We start from the raw sequence: 22,118 nt of genomic DNA, 5'->3' as shown, positions 1-22,118 counted from the left end.
CGAAACCACCCGGCAATTAATCATGGACTGTTAGCGTGAATTTCTTCAGTTTGTGTAGGTAGGACGGTGAGTGTTGGCAGCTGGCCCAGTCTTCTTCCCTGAATGGCAGCTCCAGGCCACGAAGCTGACATGTGGCCCCCTACCATGGAGACAGCATCTGGGGAGCTATGAATTACATTTAGTTAGGAGTTAAAGGACCCCTTTCCCCTGATTTTGTGGGATGTCTGCGGTGGAATCTCGCTACCAGGTGGGGTGCCCTACAGTCCTTGCTATGAACCCAAGATGCTTCTGACAGGGGATAACCTTTCCATAAAATAAGGTATTGTAACCGTCCCCTGTGCCACCTGGAATCTAGTATATCTAGTATATCTAGTATATCTTGCACTATATAGTGCTGTTCCCCATCTACAGTAACCGGGGCTGGCGGCCGTAGTGAATCTCCTCTGATATCAGAGGCCAGAATTGATTGGAGCAGGCTGCAGTGGGAGACTGGATGTGTTTTCCCCAGTAGAGGGAGGAGTCTTAGCTGTACTGTGACTGGGTTAATAACTCGCACGATTGGGAAAGGCCCAATGAATTTGGGCCCAGGTTTCTTACATGGCAATGCATCCCTCACCACTTTCCAAACTTTTTGCATCCGGGCTATCCATTCCTGCGAGGTCGTATCATCGGGACGCACTTGAGGACGCTCTGGAATTGGGAGGAACTCCTGCCCTTTGGCCACATGGAATGGGGTAAACCCTGTACTTTTGTGCACTGCATTGTTATATGCAACTTCTGCAAAGGGGAGGAGTTCAGCCCAATCGGTCTGTTGGTACTGGACATAACATCTCAAGTAGCGCTCCACCATCGCATTTGCCCTCTCTGTTGCACCATTTGTCGCAGGGTGGAAGGCTGTACTAAGTCCCTGTGAAGACCCCACCATTGCCACGAATCTACGACAGAACCGGACAGTGAATTGCACTCCCAGCTGAAATTATCGTTTTGGGGATGCCATGGAGTCTATAGACATGGGCAATAAACAGTTTGGCCTGCTTCCTGGCAGATGGAAGGCCAGTACATGCTACAAAATGAGCCTGCTTGGAGAACAGGTCTATTATCGTCCAAATGACCTTGTTCCCTTGGCTGTCCGGTAAATCCACGATGAAGTCCATGGCTATCTGTTCCCATGGCCGTATTAGATCTGCCACCTTCTGTAAAAGTCCAGGAGGCTGCCAGGCCAGGCCTTCATGATAGTGCAAACAACACAACTCCTTATGGTTTGGTTTGGTTTGGTTTATTAGATTTATATGCCGCCCTTCTCCCAAGGACTCAGGGCGGCATACAACATTAAAAGAAACAAATAATACAAAAGTTAAAAAAAAATTAAATAGAATATCCCAAACAAACCCAATTAGAATTGACAATAACTTTTTTTAAAAAAATGAATTAAAATTAACAATGATCAATAATTTGTTTTGCTTTGTTCAGGCCATGCTGGCTTGCTGGGAAAGCCAACTTTTTAGGGTGCGTCGGAAGGACCGGAGGTCGGGGATTATACGAAGCTCTGGGGGCAGCTCATTCCAGAGGGAAGGCGCTCCCACAGAGAAGGCTCTCCCCCTGGGGGTCGCTAGCCGACACTGTCTGGCTGATGGCACCCTGAGGAGGCCAACTCTGTGGGATCACAGTGGATGGTGGGAAGCTACCGGTGGCAGTAGGTGGTCTCACAGGTACCCTGGGCCTAAGCCATGGAGCGCTTTAAAGGTCCTAATTAGTACCTTGAATCGCACCCGGAAGACAACCAGCAACCAGTGAAGGCCACCTAAAAGGGGTGTAACATGGGAGCACTTAGGTGCCCCCATGATAACCTGCGCAGCCGCATTCTGGACCAATTGAAGTCTCCGGGTGCTCTTCAAGGGCAGCCGCATGTAGAGAGTGTTACAGTAGTCTAGGCGAGAAAGGACGAGGGCATGAGTGACTGTGCACAGAGTATCCCGATCCAGGAAGGGGCACAACTGACGTACCAGGCGAACCTGGTAAAAGGCCCCCCTGGTCACCGCTGTCAGGTGTTATATATTCTTCTATGTCCTTCTTCATGTGGGGCCATCAGAACTGGCGTTTTGCTAAATGCAGAGCCTTCTAAAGGCTATGCACAGGCACTTTGGTGAAGGGGCGGGGTTTCTGGATGCAAAAAAATGTTGTATTCAGTGTATAAGGCGCACCCAGATTTTCAGCCTCTTTTTTTGAGGGAAAAAGGTGCATCTTATATGGCAAGTTTTCAAATGCACCGCGCGCGCACTCAATGAACTAGTTGTTACGCAGATTGAATCCCACCACTGGCTGTGCAGGTTTCACAAGATCAGCAATGTACAATTTCCCTTACTTGATTTCAGAGCCCTGGGAGAAATTGCTTGGACAGAGGTCAAGTCAAGGTTTTCTAAGTACACCTGAGACTTAATAGCTTTTTCCACAGCTTTGCATGAGAAGGAAAGTTTATGTGTGATGGTTGACAGTCAGAAGTTGACTTCAAGAGTTACAGATTTTTGAACAAAGTTTTGCTGTTAAAATTCTTGTTAATCTGTAAATTTTTAAGAGCAGCTAAAGCTTCTACCACAGCTCCCTCAAAGAAGCAACAACCCACAACAAAGACATTGGACAACTAACGAAAAACCTTCTTCAGTAACTTACACGTGTCCTGTCTCATGAGCAACTACAAAGGCTGAAGAAAATCCATCTTCATGGTTAAGAGTGCAGCTACGCAGAGGGTGGCACATGCCAGTAACAGGAGCATAACCTGAAATAAGATGAAGGGGTAAAACAAAGAACAAAGTAGAGAGTAAAAAGGGGAGTGAGAGAGAAAGAAAACATGAAAAAGAACATATTAGAAAAAAGGAATCTCATGCTGGAATTGTTTTAATCATATTTCACACTTAGCTCTCCTCTGGGAGAAACATGTGTCTCAGAACTACATAGTCAGATTAAAGGAAGATTGTTCCACATATTTCATATAAGATTGTTCCACATATTTCATAAAAGCAACTATGCTTTGAACCATTAATCAAATGATAAATGGCTTAAATCTAAGGACATGCTTATACTGTTATCATTCCTCCTCCCCAAAATTTGATCTAATAGCAAAAAAAATATCAACCGCCTCCTGTCCCCAAGTTATTACCCTAGCTAAATATAGAGCACAAATTAAGTATTTTGACCTTCCAAGGGCTTATTGCCAGTTTGGATTCAGGAGCCCCAGGAAGAAAGCAAAAAGCAGAACATTCACTGGCTCTTTTATGGACCAACATGTATGGCAGTGAGCTACATTCAGGTTGATGAGTCACAAGCTGTGAAAGCTTACAATAGGGGGGAAATCTAGGTTTATTGGCAAGGAAAAAGGATAGTGTACATACAAATGACTTTTGTATCTGTCTCTTCACATTTTCACACAGGCAGAAAAAGAAATAAATATTCTATGCCAAAGTTGCCAATGTTTCTATATTATTCATCTCATGCCTGATTTTTCCCCCCTTGAGATATTTAACATCACTAAATATCATTTCCCAGTTTGGTGATTGCAAATATGTTGATTATGTTGGCTTGAGAACTGTTACAATAGAGGATTTATCCGGTGCATATGTTTGCAGAACTCTGGACCATGAGACTGAGACTGCAGTATATTTGGTATGAGATTTGGACTTAAGAGGCCAGTAGAATTTGTAGCATTATGATATAAAACTTGACTTGAATCAATTTACTAAGACTGTATTACTATTATTCTTCTCATCCTTCCTATTACCTATCTCCTTTTTTACTTATGACTTTAACCTTGTTGCTTATATCGTTACGATTTATATTGTTTTATTTAGTTTCCTAGTATGCTTTTGATTGCTTATTTAGAATCCACTGTGTTGTATCTTATGAATGAATGCATTTATGATGGTTATGATCATAATTTTTCACATATCTTTTATGTACACTGAGAGCTTATGCACCGAACACAAATTCCTTGTGTGTCCAATCACACTTGGCCAATAAAGAATAAAGAACCCTATTAAATATGCATGAAATCTTCTTATGCAATGTTGCAACTCTAACAGGGTCATTATATAATGCATTAGATTCACATATATACAACAGGTAGTATTGCATTGCAATTGTGACTGATCGCTTTTTTAAAAGAATCAAACAACTGTAATGGCATATGACTTTTTTCCAAATCCTCTCTGCAATTGGTTGATCTACAATCTACTACTTATGACTGGAACTAGGTAGTAGATTTCAGAGCTCTGTTTAAAAAAAAAACCTAGGTCCCATCAATCAAAAGCAAAACTTAGAAATCCCTGTTCTGTAACACCACAATATTAAAAACAATGTCTATAATTCAGAAAATTAGACAGAAGCTATGGTTTTGGTTATTCCCTTTATTGTAATTTTAGATACTCCATTACTCTAATCTGAATCTTGAATGTTTGCAGAGGCAGAAAAATCTAGAAAACAACATATGTGGAAAATGCTGGCAGAACTATTGGTAGAAGGTACAATGAATGCCATTAAGGAAGAGGTATATGCCAAAGGACTGCCAAATACCTTCTTTGGTGAAGGATTTTGGCGAGTTGTCAAGAGGGTAGAGAAGACTGAATTTCTTATTAAATCATGGCAAATGTGTTACATGTTACAGTCCTCATTTTTTTCCATGATGTAATGTTAATAGCCTCCACCATCCAGGCAATATTTTAAAACATGACTGCCATTTATTCTCTGTTCTGTTCCTCCCTCAAGGCAATTAAGACAATCTCTACAAAGTCCATGTACATGAAAAATCTGTACCGTGAAACCTCTGCACTTCCAGAATTCTCAACCAACAGACCCAATACACTAAGTGATAGCAAGCAGTAGAAGGCTGGCTGGAGTTTAACAAAATTAATGGAAAGGAGATGATAAAAAATGCATATTTTCTTCTCCATATAATAAATGACTGTATCCTACACCATCCCAAGCACTACATTCTGGATAACAGAGGTCTCCATCTTTTTGCAAATGGAGTTGGAAAGCCAGACATCATTTGTCAATGAATGTCCCCCCACTGAGTCCAAATATTGCAAAGTTGCTGCACTTTTTTGAAAATATTTGCAAATAGCTCTGATCCCTTTGCTCCTTGAAATTTGTAACTAGAAGAACTTATTGCATGGACTTCCCATAAAAGAGTACAGAGAAAAGGAACTGCTCTTATTAAAACAAATATGACTATGCTGAAGTTTATTTATAAGTTAAATGGGTATCTCCACCCTGTCCACCATTCTGCCCACCACCTGTCCTGCTCTAACCCCCCCCCACTTGTTTACACACACATGTCTCTCCATTTGGGCACTTGCATCAAGTTGTCCCCACAGCAACTTGCTCAAGTTGAGTTGTTCTGAAACAAACTGATGGTAGTGAGTTGGCAGAGGGGACTTGGCAGTCCCAACTGGTCGCCCCCAGCCAGCCATGCTGAGTTGTCCTAGATGCTTTAAACACCTTATGGAAAGCACAATTTAACCAGTGACAGGGTTTTTCAAAGTGGAATCCACAGGGAAGAATCCAAAAAGTGAAGATGCAACCATGCATTGAAGCCCCCCTCTCCTTTTTAATGGGCAAGAAATTGGTAATATGTTCTGTGCAATGCCCATTAAAGTGGTTAGAATAGAATAGAATAGGCTTAGGTTTATTAGATTTGAATAGAATAGAATAGAATAGAATAGAATAGAATAACAGAGCCTGAATGGACCTTGGAGGTCTTCTAGTCCAACCCCCTGTTCAGGCAGGAAACCCTACACCACTTCAGACAATGGCTATCCAACATCTTCTTAAAAACCTCCAGTGTTGGAGTCCCCACAACTTCTGGAGGCAGGTTGTTCCACTGATTAATTGTTCTAACTGTCAGGAAATTTCTCCTTAGTTCTAGGTTGCTTGTCTCCTTGATTAGTTTCCACCATTGCTTCTTGTCCTACCCTCAGGGGCTTTGGAGAACAGCTTGACTCCCTCTTCTTTGTGGCAGCCCCTGAGATATCAGAACACTACTATCATGTCTCCCCTAATCCTTCTTTTCATTAAACTAGACATACCCAAATCCTGCAATATGTTTTGGCCTCCAGTCACCTAATCCTCTTTGTTGCTCTTCTCTGCACTCTTTCTAGAGTCTCTACATCTTTTTTACATTGTGGAGACTAAAACTGGATGCAAGATTCCAAGTGAGCCCTTACCTAGACATTATAAAGTGGTATTAACACTTCATGTGATTTTGATTCTATCCCTCTGTTCTATCCCTTTGATAGATTTCGAGTCTTTAGGCTCAGGGGGGTGGGGGTAGCGTTTAACAGCTCTTCCCCCTATCTGCAATGGTGATTGGTACATTCAACCTTTATCTGGTGGCATAGGGACTCTTTTGGGAAAAAGAAAGGAAACAATAACCTGCAAAGAATGCCTTGTTTTGGGGGAGCTGAAAAGCCAACAACAAAACAAATGCTAAGGATTTCTTTTTTTCAAATCCCTGACCTCTTTTGCTTTCATCAAAAACATGAGCCAAACATGAATGCATTTTTTAGGCCATATGCTTCTTTTGCTGTGCCAAACAACTTTTGTCCAAATAAAAACATTAAACATACCCTAAGTCGATTTTCCAACCAATTGGATTTTCCCATGTATTTCACCAGGAAATGCAGATAGGCCAGACTCAGAACGTAAGTGCCCTCCTAAACATAACCATGCGCTCTGAATTCATTGGTGATGTCATTGCAAATGGAGAATAAGAAGACAGAGCCTTCTATTCCATCCCGCTGACTTAGAGCAATTTAAGTGTAGATGACTAGAACAAAGGTCCCATTGGCTTAAAAAGAGGGCTTTCTCCTTGAATGGTCTGTAAAAAAGTATCAGCTAGAATAGGGCTAATCTGAAAAGGTATAAATGTTGCAGTCCAAATAACAATGAGAGACTAAACAGTTGATGATGCTATTATATGCACTAGGAAGCCACTGAATGGAACTCAGGTTTGCTTGTGTAGGATTTTTTTTACCTGCTCTTATGCATTATTATAATATGTTAGGAAGGCAACATTAGCCTTTTATTTGGAACTAGCTGATAACCTGGCGTAGCCCGGGTATGTATTTATCCCAATGCTGTATTAAAGGGAGCCCCCTTGTGGAGTACTGTGAAGCAGTTACCATGGCAACTCCACTGTGCTGTACAGTAGAAGCCATTTTAAGGCACAACAGACTGTATCTTAACAGAACCTGAATCCAACATGCACACTATCACTGTCAAAAGTACTGTGACTTGACACTATAAATATAATTCAGTCTTTTTCATTTCAGCGGCCCAGGCATTCTGGAGTTATGCTGGAATACACACACATGGACATGGATGCGCATACACCGAGGGGTGTTAGGGATGTCTTGCCCCCACAGTATTCATTTCCAGAGAGTAAGTCATCTGTGTACCAATTTTGGTTGAAATTGCTCAAGGCATTCCAGAGATATGCTGGAACATACACAATACACAGAGCCATTTATATAAATTTCTTGCACATTGCAGATGGTCAGGACAGATGTTTCTTGTAGTCCCTTCAAACTCTCTAATTCTATGATTTTACAAAACTTGGTTTTTACCACCCGTAAAGTGTACTTCCAAAGGAGTTAGGAGGAATTATTAAGCATACAGAAGCAACAGCACAGGACTATTAGGTTCTTTTTGGTAAAAACTGATGTGAGTATAAACAGGCGATTTCCCCCTTTTTTGCTTCAGAAACCACAATTGTATAAACAACACAAGAAGGCAAAATATACTGATGTCAGCAGTCTGTTGAAACCCGAATTTAATTGTCTTTTGCAAAACTTTCAGAATCCTAATGAAAAACCACAAGGAAAAAGCAGAACTGTGGATCAGACTGGAAAATAAAATTTTGAAAAGTCGTTGAAGAAGCCAATAGCGAGCCGGTTCCAGTTTGTTGTTCAGAAAGCAAAGTGAATTAATGCAAGTATTCACCACTTTGGCTTTAAAACTTTTATGTACTCACTACTACAAAGGCCTGGGTCAAATAAAAGGGCCTTTCTGGTGGTATCCACCAAACCGCACATATCTGATTGAGGTAAATACAGTACCTTGCATACCTGCAGGACCAAAATCTTGCCTGGTGAGGAATATGGCGTGATCATGGTATTCAGCATGTGCAGGATCTGATCGCTGTTGAGAATGAGCCCAGCGACACACCTGCTCCAGGCTTCGAGATGGGTTCCCTCGCTCTATTAAAGTGATGGACTGAAGGGAGTAAGAAAATACAAGGTTAAGTCAATATCTTCACATGGCTTGATCTGAAGGGCTGTCTTCTCCAACCAAAATCAACCCACTTTATTTGTCCTAGAAAAGACTGCTGCTAAGTCCCTCATTTCCACTTCTCTGTCACATCACTTACGTTGAACAATAGCTTCTAAATTAAAATGAAGCCATCCCAGCTTTTGCCTTTTTAGAAACAATTGAAAACAGAACTGTACCAGAAGTCCTATGGTTATGCACAAGGTTAGAAGCAAGAATATCCACAGGGAGGGGCCAACAAAAATCAAAATGGCAGCCATAACCAGGCATTCAAATGATGGATTGCATTGTTATAGCCCATCTTGATTTTTTTGACTCACCCTCCCTGCGGACACTCCATCTAGAAGGGATAAATCAATCACAGTCTTTGGATTTTACGCTTCATTTTATATCACAGCTACTTCCCATGTTTTATCACCACCAAGAACCTTGGAGTTTGAAGATGGTAATAAATCTAATAAATAAATTTAAAAAATACTAAAGCTGGTCTATACATCAGATGAAACAGAAGCTTTTGGCCACCATTAAGTCCTTTACTGGCCAAGAACAGAAGTTTGATCTCTTCATTAAGAATCTTTGGTTTGTTCAGTCTTTTCCCAATATGCATTCTACATTCAAGCAAGAATGTCCTTTAAAAAAACAAAACTCTGGGCAGCATTTGGAAGACTAATTCCGTTTCTAGTATGCTATGATTACACATATCCACTAAGGCTGTGTTCTTTGTAGGAGTTCTTTGACACTCCCCCTTTTTTCTTATTTTTGGGCATCCTTTCACTTAGAGGATGATGGGCAAGTACCATTTATTTATGGCAATGGAAATGTTTGTATTACATCACTTTAAAAACAGCTCTTACAAGAGGAAGAAAAGGGGAAAGGAAAACACTATTCCTTCACCACTATTTACTACTTCTTTAAAAATCTCTCTACGTAAATCATAAGCAAACATTTAAATTAAATATATAGGCAAGAGTGACGTTCTGTATATTTTACCTGTCTGTATCCCACCATGATCATTCTAACAAGGACAATGTTTATGTGGACTCCCAGGGATTCGTCATGATAAATTTCATTTACCTAAAGCAAAAGAAAACATGTAAAAAACCCACAAATTACAATTATTTATGTAAAATCTTTTGGACGTGAAAGATTCCCCTCACCTCATTTGACCACACATTAACCCTATGATTATTACTCTCAACATTGGTTCCAACACTGGGTTAGAAACTAGGAGGCTGTGAACTGTAGTCCTGTCTTAAGCACAAAGCCAGTTTGGTGATCTTGGCCCAGTCTCTCTCAGCCCTAGGAAGGAAGCAATGGCAAACCACTGCATTGCCAAGAAAACTGCAAGGACCTGATCCTCTCTATCCAAAATGTGAACATTGCTGTCTTCCACAGAGTGACCCTTTTTGTCTATATTTTGGAGAGAGAGGATCATTGCTTGGAAAGAGGGGTAAAAGAGTCCATCTATTTTAGAATTGAACAGCTCTCCCTTAACAGAAGGGAGAATACAACATCGCCTATCTCTTTTCTACAACACAGTTCTTTCAACACTTCCAAGGAAATTCCACAACCTTTTGCACTCTGATTCAGGTTTCCTTGAGGGCACACATAAACCTACAAGTGGCCTCAGAGAGAATACTAACAACCAGATGATTGCAAAAAAATAAGATCCTCCTAGTCCCCCACACACACACACACACCATCCAGTCACAACTGACGAAGCTTCTTGGAAGAGAAGTACAGCGTCTTCTTCTTCCTCAAGGAAAAAAACAGTCCAGCTGCCTTTTGAAAAGGAATCTTTGAGACAACCATGATCTGAATGGCTGAGAATTTCCATAGACATTTAGGTCTGAAATACTAACACAACCCCCACCATCTTAAGTAACTTATTTAATTAGATAAATATTTCTATAATCCTGCAAAAGAAAGTCTCAGAACAATGTTAATCTTATAATCATACAACTAAATCATACAGAACTATCAATTTAGATCAGCAGCTGAATTATCCACCATGAGTGATCTCTCTCACTTGAGAACTGCTTCCTTTATTATTCTTTTATTCCTGTATATTATTTTTTATTTGGCAGGTCATTGATTGAACAAACAGCATTTTTTTTCTTCTTTCATCTATCGGAACATCGAATGACATAGCAACCGTTTACACAAAACATTCAAAGCACAACACCACATGTATAAATATGTTTGTTTTTCAAAATGTTATTGCAGATTACTAACATTTCTTCTCTCCTATTTTGTCAGGTGCTAAGGAAACCTTTTTTCTTTACAATAAACAGATCGGCCTTTGATAAATAAAATGTACAAATTAGGAGAGAAAAAAACAGGTGACTTATTGAACTTAGTCCATGTGGATTCCCTGTGGGGAGTTCATTAGCCATGAACTTCCTGCAAGAATTTTGAAAATGAAATGGTCAAAATGTGAATGGAACTTTGCCAGAAAAGGGAAAAAGTTCATAACTCAACACATCTGCATCTCAGGTTTTTCTGTGAGAACTCTTGTTAGAACATGAGTAATAAAAAAGAGGTTTCTTAGTCATGTTATGGGGAGTTTGAAGCAGATTGGTAATGTCTATGAGAAACCTTTGTACCATCATCTAAGCCACTTAAGCTAATCTTGAAAAGTTCAGCAGGACCTGGGATACTGCAGCTGACATAAGGTGAAATTTCCAGACAGAACAATTAATCAGTAGAATGACTTGCCTCTAGAAGTTGTGGGTGCTCCAACATTGGACAGATTTGACTACTATTTGTCTGAAATGGTATAGGGGGCTCTGATGGCGAACCTATAGCACACATGCCGGAAGTGGCACTCTCTCCGGGCATGCGAGCTGCTGCCTGTTGTTCTTCCGGGTTCCGGTATGCTAGCCAGCTAGTCTTCATGCACGAGGGAGCACTGGAAACCGGAAGAGCACCCACCCGATGCACATGCGCACGCTGGGAAGATGATTTTCCGGTTTCCAGTGTGCATATGCATGCCAGCAACCTGGTCTTCTGGTTTCTGCTGTGCATGCACACATGAAGACCAGCAACCAGGTGACTGCTCTTCTGATTTCCAACATGTGTATGTGCATGCATGTGTTCCCATTTTGGCACATGGTGCCGAAAAGATTTCTCAACACTTGTATAGGTTTTCCTGCCTGAGCAGGGGGTTGAACTAGAAGATCTCCAAGGTCCCTTCCAACTCTGTTATTCCACATACTATCCTAAGCGAACAATGATCAGCTGCTGAGCAGTAGCAGCATTGTTAAATGAACCCTTCTCTCCTCTTTTCATACTTTGGAGCGGATTAACTGGTTGCTTGTGAATGCATATGCTTTGAATTCAGCTTGAGATAAAGAGAAAGTAGAAAAAATATTTGGCTCATTAGCCCTCTGCAGGAAATACTTATGCCCTTCATCGTGCAGATAACTGGAAAGACAGAGTTACACATGTCACAGAGACAAGTTTGCGGTGAAAGGAAAAGTTGAGTTAAAACTGAAAGAGATGAGTGCTATATGTGCTCCGCTGTGAATCATTATGGGTTTAGTGCGGGAAGGGAAAAGTAATCTCACTGTTGAAACTTGTAAGTTATCAGCATTCAAAGTGCACTGACACAAATCAAGTTCACTTCCTAGAAGCATTGAGGGAGCTGGATTTTCTGGCACACTTTTCTGGCAGGCTTGACATAGCTACTTCACAAACTTCATCAGTTGATCTTCACAGGCATTTATATGCCCGGCTGCTTGACTTCACCATCAGCTGCAGAGGATATTTTTCCTGTACATTTAGGGAGAACTCCCAAATGTCAAGAAGGTACATTCAAAGACAATCTGGAGAAGCAATTTAGACCAATTTTGCTGAACTCTCTGGAAGATGCAACTGCCTCAATGCTTTAAGAGGTACCCAATTTTAACCAAAACATTTAAAATGATTTGCAGAGTTTCCAAGTTTAATAAAATTTGTATGCCGCCCACTCCCATTGGGACTCTGGGCGGCTCACAACAAGACAAAGAAATATTTAAAATTTAAAAATAGAAAATACAATATTAAAATTCCACATCATCCATTCCATCTAAGCGGGGCTGGATATCAATCAACAGCCCCAGGCCTGCCGGAACAGCCAGGTCTTGACGGCTTTACGGAAGTCTGGGAAAGTGGTAAGGGTCTGGATCTCTGCGGGTAGATCGTTCCACAGGGCTGGCGCAGCAACAGAGAAGGCCCTCCCCCGGGGAGCCGCCAGCCGGCATTGTCCGGTTGACGGCACCCGGAGGAGGCCCAACCTGTGCGATCTTGTTGGTCGTTGGGAGATAAGTGGCAGGAGGCGGTCTCTCAGGTAGCCAGGTCCTAAACCATGTAGGGCTTTAAAAGTAACAACTAGCACCTTGAAGCTCGTCCGGAGACCAATGGGGAGCCAGTGCAGCTCGCGGAGGATAGGTGTAACATGGGTGTATCTAGATACACCCCATATCGCTCGCGCGGCTGCGTTCTGGACCAGCTGTAGTCTTCGAACACTATTCAGGGGCAGCCCCAGGAACAAGTGAGCAGGTAACAAGGAAGTGCTCTATGACTTCTTAAAAGGCCAAGATTTCATTGGAAAAGATTTTGTAAAATAAAAGCATCATTATCTTTTAAGGTAGCATGGCAACTTTAAGATGTGTGGACTTCAACTCCCAGAATTCTGGGAGTTGAAGCCCACACATCTTAAAGTTCAGAAAACATTGCTTTATGCCATGCTGTGCATTCCACGCTTTAAACTTCTTAAGTGGGATTTATTTTTTTTAAAAAAACAGAAATCTCTTTTAATTCTTTCAATTGTAATTCCACATTGGAATACTGTGAAAAATTAATGGATGTAGAATTCTAGGTTATTGACATCCATTCATTCTTCTAAAAACTTCATGAGCATGCTGATAGGACTAAAAACACAATAACTTAATCAAGGACTAAGGTCAGCAGAAAAAATATTCTATTTGTGATTCCTTAGTCAAGAGTCTTCATCTGACTGACAGATATGAAGTTAGTAATATTCATACATAAAGAATCCTCAAATATTGGAATAGAAAAGTGCACTATTAATTCTTCACACCAATGGCATTACCTGCTCTGAAAACCCATTATCCCTCACCTATTAGCTCTAATCAGACCCAATTTAGACACAAGGTTTAATGTTACAGTAATAAGTTGCATTTCCTGCAAATCAAGGAGTGCACAAGATTTGATTTTTCACTAATCAGATAACGGTGAACAGACTATTGCTGCATCAATCTCTGTGTTTGCAAAGTATCTCACTTATTCATCCTAGATGTACACTTTCCTGAGGAAGAGCTAAAATAAGCAATTATAAGTACCAGCAAGTTTCAGGTGGCAAGTAAGGACAAATATTCAAAAGGTTAAATCAGTGGGTCTCAAGCTTCCTAATGCAGCGACCCTTTAATACAATTCCTCATGTTGTGGTGTCATAAATTATTTTATGTTTTCCATATTTTTTCAAAAATATGTATTTTTCGATGGTTTTAGGCGACCCCTGTGAAAGGGTCATTCGAAACCCAAAGGGGTCCCGACCCACAGGTTGAGAACCACTGGGTTAAATTAAAGAGTTTCAGGGTGTTTTTTTTTAAAAAAAGAATACAGATAAGAAGTGCAATTGTATTAAAAGAGCATTAACTGCATTTTAAATATCAAAATATCTTCAGATGTTTTCCCCTCTCAACTCCAAGGTACTTTCCAAAGCTACATTGAATAAACTACATTTCCCAACATTTACATCATACTGATGTAGAAATGCACAAGTGTTACAATATTTAGTATGAGAGAATGAGAATATGGGAAGAAACTTTCAGAATCTACTTTTCTTGAGTTAGAACAATTAATCAGTGGAACAGCTTGCCTCCAGAAGTTGTGAATGCCCCAACACTGGAAGTCTTTAAGAAGATGTTGGATAGCCATTTGTCTGAAATGGTATAGAGTTTCCTGCCTAGGCAGGGGGTTGGACTAGAAGACCTCCAAGCTCCCTTCCAACTCTGCTATTGTATTGTATTGTATTGTATTGTATTAAATCTCCCATGAATGCTTTTTTCTTTTTTTGACATTCCCTGATTCTATCACTACCAGACAATTAAAGGCTTCCTTGTTTTCAACTCCCCTTGTTTCCAAGGTCTTTTTATGTCCCAGGCTGTTTAAATAAATATCTGGCACAAAAGAAGGGCTGACTGGGATTGGAAGAATACCATGGAAGGAAGAGTAACTGTTTATCCTGGAACAGTCTTTATTGAACTCCCATCACCCCACAGTTGTTCTTAATAAAGAGAGGATGTTACCTTTAGTTCCGCTTTTCACTGAGGGAAGAGGAAGATTCTACTTTGTCAAAAGCTTGATTGATGAATAACCCAGATTAAACTCTTCCCTAAGGGAATTTAGTCCACAATTACCCCATTTGACAACCCAAATAGATAGAAATTTAAGAGACTACCGTATTTTTCAGAGTATAAGACGCACTTTTTTTCCTCAAAAAAGAGGCTGAAAATTTGGGGGTGTCTTATAAATTGAATACAGCATTTTTTGCCTCCTGAAGCCCCACCCCTTCACAAAAATGGCTGTGCATACCCTTATGGAGGCTTTCAGAGAGCTCCTGGGGGCTGGGGAGGGCAAAAATGAGCTTAGAAACAGCCCATTTTTGCCCCTCCCAGCCCCCAGCAGCACTCTATAAGCCTCCATAAGGCTATGCATGCAATTTTTTTGACAAAAAACAGGACCAGTTTTGTGAAAAATGGGCCGTTTTCTGCTTGTTTTTGCCCCCCCATCCCCCCAGGAGCATTCTGCAAGGACCCCCAAGGCTACTCATGCATTTTTTTTTAAAAAAAATGGCCCTGTTTTTGCAAAAAATGGGCCGTTTTGGGGAGGTTTGCAGAGTGCAAAAAAATTTTTTTCCCTTTTGGAAAGCTCTTTAACTGATTGCTGAGAATTAGATTGATCAAGTGCTGTGCCAGCAGAAACAAAGTCTTAGGTCCGGGATGGCGTGCAACAGGTGGCATGCGGAGCCATTTGTCAGGGCACACGAGGCGTTGCCCTGTCAGCTGGCCAGCGTGCATATGCGCGCTAGCCAGCTGAGTTCAGCCTATTTAAAAGGCCTTTTTTTGCTCTCCCCAGGCTCCAGAGGCTTTATAGGAGCCTGGGGAGGGCGAAAAGAGCCCCTCTGCTCCCTCCAGAGGCCCTCCGGAGGCTTCTGGAGCTTCCCTGAAGCCTCCGGAGCGCAAAAAACCATCCCTATGGGCAAACTGGAAGTTCGGGAATGGACTTCCAGTTTGCTCGTAGGGTCCTTTTTAATCCTCTAGAGGCTTTAGGGAAGCCTCCTGAAGGCCCCTGAAGCCTCCAGACGGCCTCATGGGGGGGGGGGCAGGGAAGGCTTTTTTCGCCCTTCCCAGGCTCCTATAAAGCCTCTGGAGCCTGGGGAGGGCGAGAAAAGCATGCAAAAAATGGGGGGGAGCACCTCTCATGCACACATGCACACTGGGGGCTTGTACGTTGCATTATGGGTGCCGCACACCTGCACACGCCCCCCCTGCGCTCCCCCCTTATGGCACACAAGGCAAAAAAGGTTTGCCATCGCTGTCTTAGGTGCTGCAGATTGTCAGCGATTTCCTCCAGCACATGGATAAATACACTTGGAAACATCTACCTACTTACCCTCTCTCCAGTGGTGGGTTCTGGATCCCGTTGCAACCAGTGTGTACACACACACACACACACACACACACACACACACACACACAAATTAAACAGCATCTATCATCTTTGCAATGTTTCAATCTTGGCAGCTTTAAGTTGGGAGTTCTTTAAGTCCCAGAATTCTCCAACCAGCAAGGGTGACTAGGAAATTCTGGAAGTTGTTCCATCCATTTATAAGTTGCCAAAGCTGAGAAACACTGATCTACAGAAAGCTATTTTGGGTGCAATAAATGGCAAGGCGCTAATTAAAAAAATCTATTTCCCCAGGTACTGATGGGACTCCAGATAGCCCAGCACGAATGTCTCAACCACTGTACAGTAAGTAATCAGGCAACTTAATTAGCACTAAATTGTACCAGTTACAATTTTCTCTTCAAGAGTATCACAAGAAGGTCCCCCCACTCCTCTCTAATCAGATTAAGGTGGCAGGAACCGCTAGTAGCTGCTGGAGCTAGATCCCATCTCTCAGCTTCATGTAGACAAACAAAGTGTAAAGAGCTTTATCCTTTCATTTGTAAACACAACTGTTAGGAATGTAATACATAAGCAATACCAGCACAGAGCTATGCCACTGCGCCTGGAATTCTGACAATGATGGGGAACTCTTTACAATGGCTGCATGGAGCTGACCTAGGATGAATTTTGCTGCTGATCACATTTTGTATTTTTTAAATTAATCATGGATAGTTTTTATGTGCTTCTACATTGGTTTTTTTTTACTGATCACTTTTTTAAATCTGTTATGAGCTGCTGGGTAATCATACAAATTAAATAAAAATAAATGATTAAGCCAGGGGTGGAATTCATCAGGTTCTGACAGGTTCTGGAGAACCAGTAGCGGAAATTTTGAGTCATTCAGAGAACGGGCAAATGCCTCTTCTGGCTGGCCGCAGAGTGGGGTGGGAATGGAGATTTTGCAGTATCCTTCCCCTGGAGTGGAGTGGGAATGGAGATTTTGCTGTATCCTTCCCTGGAGTGGGGAAGGAATGGAGATTTTGCAGTATCCTTCCTCCAGGAGTGGGGAGGGAATAGGGATTTTGCAGTATCCTTCCCCCAGGAGTAGGGAGGGAATGAAAATTTTGCAGTATTCTTCCCCTAGAGTGGGGTGGGAATGGAGATTTTGCAGTATCCTTTCCCTGCCATGCCCACCAAGGCACGCCCACGGAACTGGTAGTCAAAAATTTGAATTTCACCACTGGATTAAGGGCCTGGAGATAAAAACATATGAAGAATGGTTGCAGGAATTGGGTATGGCCAGTCGAGAGAAAAAGAGGACACGATAGCAGCATTCCAGCATTTGGTGCCACAAAGAAGAGGGTGTCAACTTATTTTCCAAAGCCCCTGAAGGCAAGACAGGAAGCAATGGTTGGAAACTAACCAAAGAGAGAAGCAACCTGGAATTAAGGAAAAATTTCCTAACAGTGTAGACAATTAACCCATGGAACAGCTTGTCTTCACAAGTTGTATGGGCTTCATCACTTGAGGTATTTAAGAAAAGATTGGACAGCCACCTATCTGAAATGGAATAAGGTTTCCTGCTGGAGCAGGGGGTTGGACTAGAAGACCTCCAAGGTCCCTTCCAGCTCTATTCTAACTGATTGAAAATATAAACACATGCAAATATTTCCCATTTCTGCAAATTTCAAAGTTTTCAGCTTCAGCAGGTTGCTTAAAGCTACTAAGCCAAGTGTTTGCTTACTTTCTGGATGTTCATATTTAGAGATTGAAACTTGCTGGCCAGGCAAGCAAGCAAGGAAAAACTAATTCCCATAGCGGATTATTTTTTAATAAGAGTGGGATTAAGTTGTGAACAAATAAAGGACTAAATAAACACATGATACTGTTCGCCCTGCCTTTTATTAGTCCAGCAAGTGCAAAAGCAGCTAATTTTAAATACTTCTGAGGCTTTGCCCAATATAGAAGAAAATGCAGTATAAATGATAAAAGCCATATTGGAAGCCTAGCTTTTACTTCTATTACAACAGTAATAGATGGATTTACATTCCTGGAAGTTCTTCACCTAACAATTGATCCCAATCCCTTCCTTCTCTTCCCATGCAAAATGCCATGGGGATAGTCAGTCCTGCACCATTTAAATTTGCTTGTTCAAGACACTTTTGAGAAAGTATGGACATAATTCTTAATTATAATTATTTTATTTATTAATTATTAATAAACACCTAGAAATCTCTAAAAGACTTTTAAGCCTCCTTGCTACAAGCGCTATAATTTCTGCTCCCCCAAGCAACTAGTTCATCAGTTCCTTTCTTCTTACAATCTGGCAGGAAATACTCTTGGTGTGAACTAACGGGATTAGCATTTATTTGCTGGGTTTTGGTCACGTTGCAGTTTGTATTTGTGGGCAGGATTTTGATAAATTCTGAACATAGTTTTTCTACTCCCTTTTCAGAAATGCAGGTCACTTGGTTTAAGTGTACATTCCACTAACTTATTTCCTAATTGAGGAAGAAACGTCATGCAAAAACAAAACAAAACTTAAAACAAAAAAAGGTACGTTGTTTTTGAGTAAAGTTAACATCCAGCATTGCTTATTCCATGTACTAATGTTAAGATTTTCAAGAACTCTTTTATTTTTCCATTTCTATCCAACAAGATTTTTGAAATGGTCAAATCTTAGAATGTGTTGTTATGTACAATTAAAAACACAAATAATCCAAGCAAAATAAAAATATAACAAACCAAATTTCAACAGGTGCAAGAGGCTAAATGACCCATACGTTTAGGGTAGAATCCTAAACAATCTACAAACTATTTTCAAAATAAATGATTAAAGTTAACATCTAGCATTGCTTAATTCCTCTACTAATGTTAGGACTTTCAAGAACTTTTTTATTTTTCCAATTTTATCCAACAAGATTTTTTAGTGGAACAAAGTTGTTATACATTATTTTAAAAAACACAAATAATCACAAGCAAAATAAAAATAAAGCAGAAACCAATTTTTAACAGTTGCAAGAGGCTAAAAGGCTCATGAGTTTAGGATAGATTTCTAAGCAATCAACCAATAGACTTCTCATATTATTTTCAAAATAAGTATTGAGATACCCCGCAAATGTCTTTGGAAATCTTTAATTGTACTTTTTCCAACCAATTCAACTAAAGAAAAGGAAGTATGTATTTCTGAAGGGAGGCTTAAACTATGTAACCAGGTTACAGAGCACAAATATAAATATTTACATACAAAGAGTCAAAACTCCAAATTTATAGGCAGGATTTAAATTCTTGCAAAATTACTGCCAATCACTGTTTATATAGAAGCAGCATTTATGTCCCATTTGTTCTGAATCACCATTTTGCTTTCAAATCCAAAACACCCAAAGCACTGCACAAACATTAAACTAGATCAGGGGTGTCAAACTCGTGACAACACGTTGTCACGTGACGTATCAATAGCAGTAGACTTATATACCGCTTCATAGGGCTTTCAGCCCTCTCTAAGCGGTTTACAGAGAGTCAGCATATTGCCCCCAACAATCCGGGTCCTCATTTTACCCACCTCGGAAGGATGGAAGGCTAAGTCAACCCTGAGCCGGTGAGATTTGAACCGCTGAACTGCTGATCTAGCAGTAGCCTGCAGTGCTGCATTTAACCACTGCGCCACCTCGGTATCACAACTTTTTTCCCTTTTACTAATCCAGGGGTGGGTGTGGCCAGCACGTGATGCATCCAGCCCGTGGGCTGCGAGTTTGACACCCCTGAACTAAATGGATCTTCTGATTTAATCGCTTCCTTTGGTCATTAGTAAATTGATATTCCTTGATTATAAGTGGATTGAAGACTGATAACATGGGAGAGGCAGCATCTCCTTAGAGAAGCTGCCCCACTTAGTTGTTAAGAAGGATATTGTGTTTATTATGATAAGGCTTTTTTGTGCTTTTGTTGCAATGTTTCCCCCCCTACCCCACCCCACAAAAATTGTAATAAACAGGTTTGATAGGACCCAGAAAAAAGGCCTTGTAACTCAGTGAGAACTAGAACAATGCAACAGTGCCACAATTTAGTGTATGAGAAATTCACCAGAAAAACCAAAATGGAGACCATTCAAGGATTAAACATTCTGAGATAGGCTCAAAAAAATTGGGAGTCAACCCATTGCTCTCAACCTTAAGATTGATACCGTGTTTCCCGAAAAATAAGAGTCAATCAGAAAATAAGCCCTAGCATGATTTTTTTTCAGGATGTTCGTAATTTAAGCCCTATGCCAAAAATAAGTACCAGTTAAGATCATCAGTCAGATAGATGCATTTAGTACCGTATTTCCCCCAAAATAAGACTTAACCAGAAAACAAGCCCTAATACATCTTTTGTAGCAAAAATTAATATAAGACCCAGTCTTATTTTCAGGGAAACATGGGTAGGTTTCCGTAAGATTTGATCTGAATGTTGCAGATGCATCTTCTGTATGCTTTGTAAAAGCAGCTTCACCTCATTACAAAAACCCTCAAAACAATACCATCTCCTCTACAGCAGGGAGGGAGGGAGGGAAGGGCATAATGGCTAAACATGGTTTAATTATAGGCACATGTTGTGTTTGCACACTTACTTGACTTGGTTAGGGGGTTAAGTCATTTTCATTGCACAATATACTGAAAGAATTGTGACTGTGAAAGAAACTATTTAGCATGTTGAGCTCACTGTATATTTAACCAAATGGCTTGGATTCACACAACATATGAAGCTGCAAAAACACGAATCAAGGGCACTTTTGCTCACCTTTACAGGTAGCCCTTGACTTATGACCACAATTGAGCCCCAAATTTTTCTAGTTAAGTGAGACATTTGTTAAGTGAGTTTTGCCCCATTTTACATCCTTTTTTGCCACAGTTGTTAAGTGAATAACTGCAGTTGATACTCAGTTCTTAAGTGAACCTGGCTTCCCCTGCTTGGCAGAAGGTCACAAAAGAGGATCACACAGCAATGGTCATAAATATGAACCAGTTGCCAAGCATCTTAATTTTAATCACGTAAACATGGGGAATGCGGCAAAGGTCATAACTGTGAGGAATGGTCATAAAGTCACTTTTTTCAGTGATGTTGTAATTTTGAAGTGTCACTAAATGAACTGTTGTAAGTCGAAGATTACCTGTACTTGAACGAATCAAAGCAAAACCATAATTGTTAAGTGGGGGTTATATAACCAGCTCCTACCGCATTCTGAGTTGGCTCCCTCAGGGCTCTGTCCCCATTTATTTGGCCTTAGGCATGCTTTACTTTAAAAGAAATCTATACATTATTCTGCAGTTATTTTAGCAGCAGGAAAAAGCGAAGGCGGCCTTGTCAAATTCTGGGAAAAAGCTTCTTCGGAAGCTGCCAAGGCTCGAACAAACGCCTTTTGAAACACTGCTGCCCTTTGTGTGACATAACCACTTAATGGGAATCCAGCCTAAAGACAGAACTTCTGAAAAGATCACCAGCCTTGATGGATAACTAAGTAAGGAGGGCCTGAAGCTGTGGGTGTTCCTCGCCAGGACTGCCAGAAATTTGACAAGGTTGTGAAAAGGAAAGTCTGAAAAACCAAAAACCAAAGCCAAAGGGAAGGAAAAGACCTGCCTCAAAGCGAGCAAAGGAGATAATAGTTTGGTAAACAATTCATTTGCGCTTTAGGCAAAGGTCATGTTTCCTTTATTTTCTTTTAGCTCTTTGAGGGAGATTTTTCCATCCCAAAAGGCCACCGAAACTCTCTTTCAGGACCCATCCTGACAGCATCCCAAATACTGACAAACTGAAATGCTTTCCCCACTGAGGGTAAACCATGAAATGGATTTGGAAATGAAGTTTGGGATTAAAACTGACCGTTTTGGGCCTTTTGTGCTTTCACCCATCAATGGGGAGGGGGGGACAGGGGGAGACGGGGAGACAGACAGGAAATAATAAACAGCAGTGCATTAAAGGGAATCTTTTTCTTTCTGAAAAAGAGAAAACCCATTTATCATTTGAATAGGATGAATAATCAAAGAAATTTATGCTGAAGGTTAGGTTTAAATATCTGAAATGTGAGGTGTGTGTGTTTGTAGATGGATGGATGGATGGATGGATGGATGGATGGATGGATGGAT

The 22,118-nt window shown here is 40.9% G+C and overlaps 1 protein-coding gene across 1 annotated transcript in view; it reads right to left on the bottom strand.

The window, feature by feature from the left end:
• The window catches only part of ADAMTS14 (ADAM metallopeptidase with thrombospondin type 1 motif 14), an 81,954-nt gene that overhangs the window by 32,396 nt on the left and 27,440 nt on the right, over positions 1-22,118 (bottom strand). Inside the window, exons 5-7 of the mRNA XM_032232094.1 lie at positions 9,310-9,393; positions 8,109-8,265; positions 2,668-2,773 (exon numbers count right to left, since the gene is read on the bottom strand). Coding sequence (XP_032087985.1) covers positions 2,668-2,773; positions 8,109-8,265; positions 9,310-9,393 — 347 coding nt within the window. The remainder of the gene's footprint in view (positions 1-2,667; positions 2,774-8,108; positions 8,266-9,309; positions 9,394-22,118) is intronic.

This window comes from Thamnophis elegans, chromosome 15 (genome assembly GCF_009769535.1).
Source record: "Thamnophis elegans isolate rThaEle1 chromosome 15, rThaEle1.pri, whole genome shotgun sequence".
NCBI classification, from domain to species: Eukaryota; Metazoa; Chordata; class Lepidosauria; order Squamata; family Colubridae; genus Thamnophis; species Thamnophis elegans.
The sequence above is the reverse complement of the archived record's forward strand: the minus strand, read 5'-3'. Positions and strand labels throughout refer to the sequence as shown.